This window comes from Anopheles bellator, unplaced genomic scaffold (assembly GCF_943735745.2).
Source record: "Anopheles bellator unplaced genomic scaffold, idAnoBellAS_SP24_06.2 scaffold02314_ctg1, whole genome shotgun sequence".
Taxonomy (NCBI): Eukaryota; Metazoa; Arthropoda; class Insecta; order Diptera; family Culicidae; genus Anopheles; species Anopheles bellator.
Genome location: NW_026686436.1, coordinates 1 through 1,464, shown reverse-complemented (window position 1 = coordinate 1,464; position 1,464 = coordinate 1). Strand labels below are relative to the sequence as shown.

The 1,464-nt window shown below is 50.3% G+C and overlaps 1 protein-coding gene across 1 annotated transcript; it reads right to left on the bottom strand.

The window, feature by feature from the left end:
- Positions 1-727: 727 nt before the first annotated feature.
- On the bottom strand, positions 728-1,461 carry LOC131214757 (carbonic anhydrase-related protein 10-like; the record flags this gene model as incomplete). The annotated part of the gene is made up of 2 exons (XM_058209088.1): positions 728-911; positions 994-1,461. Coding segments are annotated over 2 exons (652 nt in total), but the record flags the coding sequence as incomplete, so codon positions are not given.
- Between the last annotated feature and the right edge of the window lie 3 nt (positions 1,462-1,464).

The window sequence follows — 1,464 nt, the reverse complement described above, 5'->3', positions numbered from 1 at the left end:
CAAATTTGTATTCGCCAATAAATTTGCACAAAAATTAATGATATGATGAGGAATTTGCACCTGTGGATAGAAATCAAGGTTTTCATCACAAACACGACGATGAACTCTACTCTATACAAGGAAAAGTGTCTCAAAAAGCGAGTTCTATCATTTATTAAGTCGAACAAAGGTCCGGTAAAGTTTTGGCCTGATTTGGAAAACTGCCACTATTCTGTGGTACTTTTACAATAAGGTGGATTTCATCGCAAAGGATATCAACGCACCAAGTTGCCCTAAACTCCACCCAATCGAAAATTATTGGGCAACAATCAATAGGAAGTTGAAGAAGACTGAAAAGGTGATGAGGAATGCTGCAGAGATGGCGAGAAATTGGATCAAATTAGCCGCTTAGGGGGACCAGAAGATTGTGCAGAAAATTATGGCGTGCATTTAAGTAAGACATAATAAATTTCTAAAAATTTTCTCTTAAAGTACAATAAAATACCTTCAATTTGACAGCTTGATGTATTTCCTAAGTCAAACCAACCCAGAGATAGAGCTAATACAATTGTTCCCGATTCTAACTGGGCCATGCTTTACGATAATTCTGCCTATTATTTAATAGCGTCCAATTTGGTCAAAGTTTTCGACAAAAAGTTCTACAATTTCTACAGAATGAAGTCGGCAGTGATCGGTAGAATCCCAACACTAGTTGGATCACCTACCTACACCCCGGGATGGATCTTACCTTTATAGTGAACGTCCTTGTACATAGTTGGACATATTTTACCCCCCTTTTCCTGTTTGTTTCGAAAGTCAATGTTGGTCCGCACCGGGCGGTGCAGCAGGGGCTGCGGTGGCCGAAAGTTGTTGCCGAGCGGTGCCTTCGGATGGTCCGGGCCGCCCTGCATCAGCCTCCGGAGTGCGTGGAGCTGCGGAGTTGGGAATCGGAGAATCGGGCGGGGGTGATCGGGGGTTTCCTGCTAGACCTAGAGCTGGACTCAGGGCACTCACCTGCTGCTTGGTGATGTAGATCGGCTTGTTCATCACGAGCCAGGTGACGGTCTCGTGGCAGGCGGGGGCCGTCGTCGAACCCTCGTACGTCATGTAGTGCTCGGTGTCGGGCAGCAGGTCGCGCACCGAGATGCGCCGGACCGGCGACTCGTCGCCCCCGTACCGGATCCGCTCCAGCTGATCGGTCAGCATCCGGAGCTCCGGGTTGGACAGGTCGCCCAGCTGCAGCAGTATCGCGACGCCGACGATGCCCTGCGCCCGGTACAGCGCGTCACTGAAGTTGGCGTACAGCTGCGAGTTGTAGCCGAAGATCTGGATCTCCGCCGGGAACGTGTAGCTCTCGACGCTGTGCTCCGACCCGAACTGGTCGTGCAGCCCGTAGTGGATGTGGATCTCGTGGAACCGGTACCGGTACGAGAGGGGCCCCCCCGTCAGGTTGACCGGTATCTGGGGCGTACCGTAGGCCGAAAT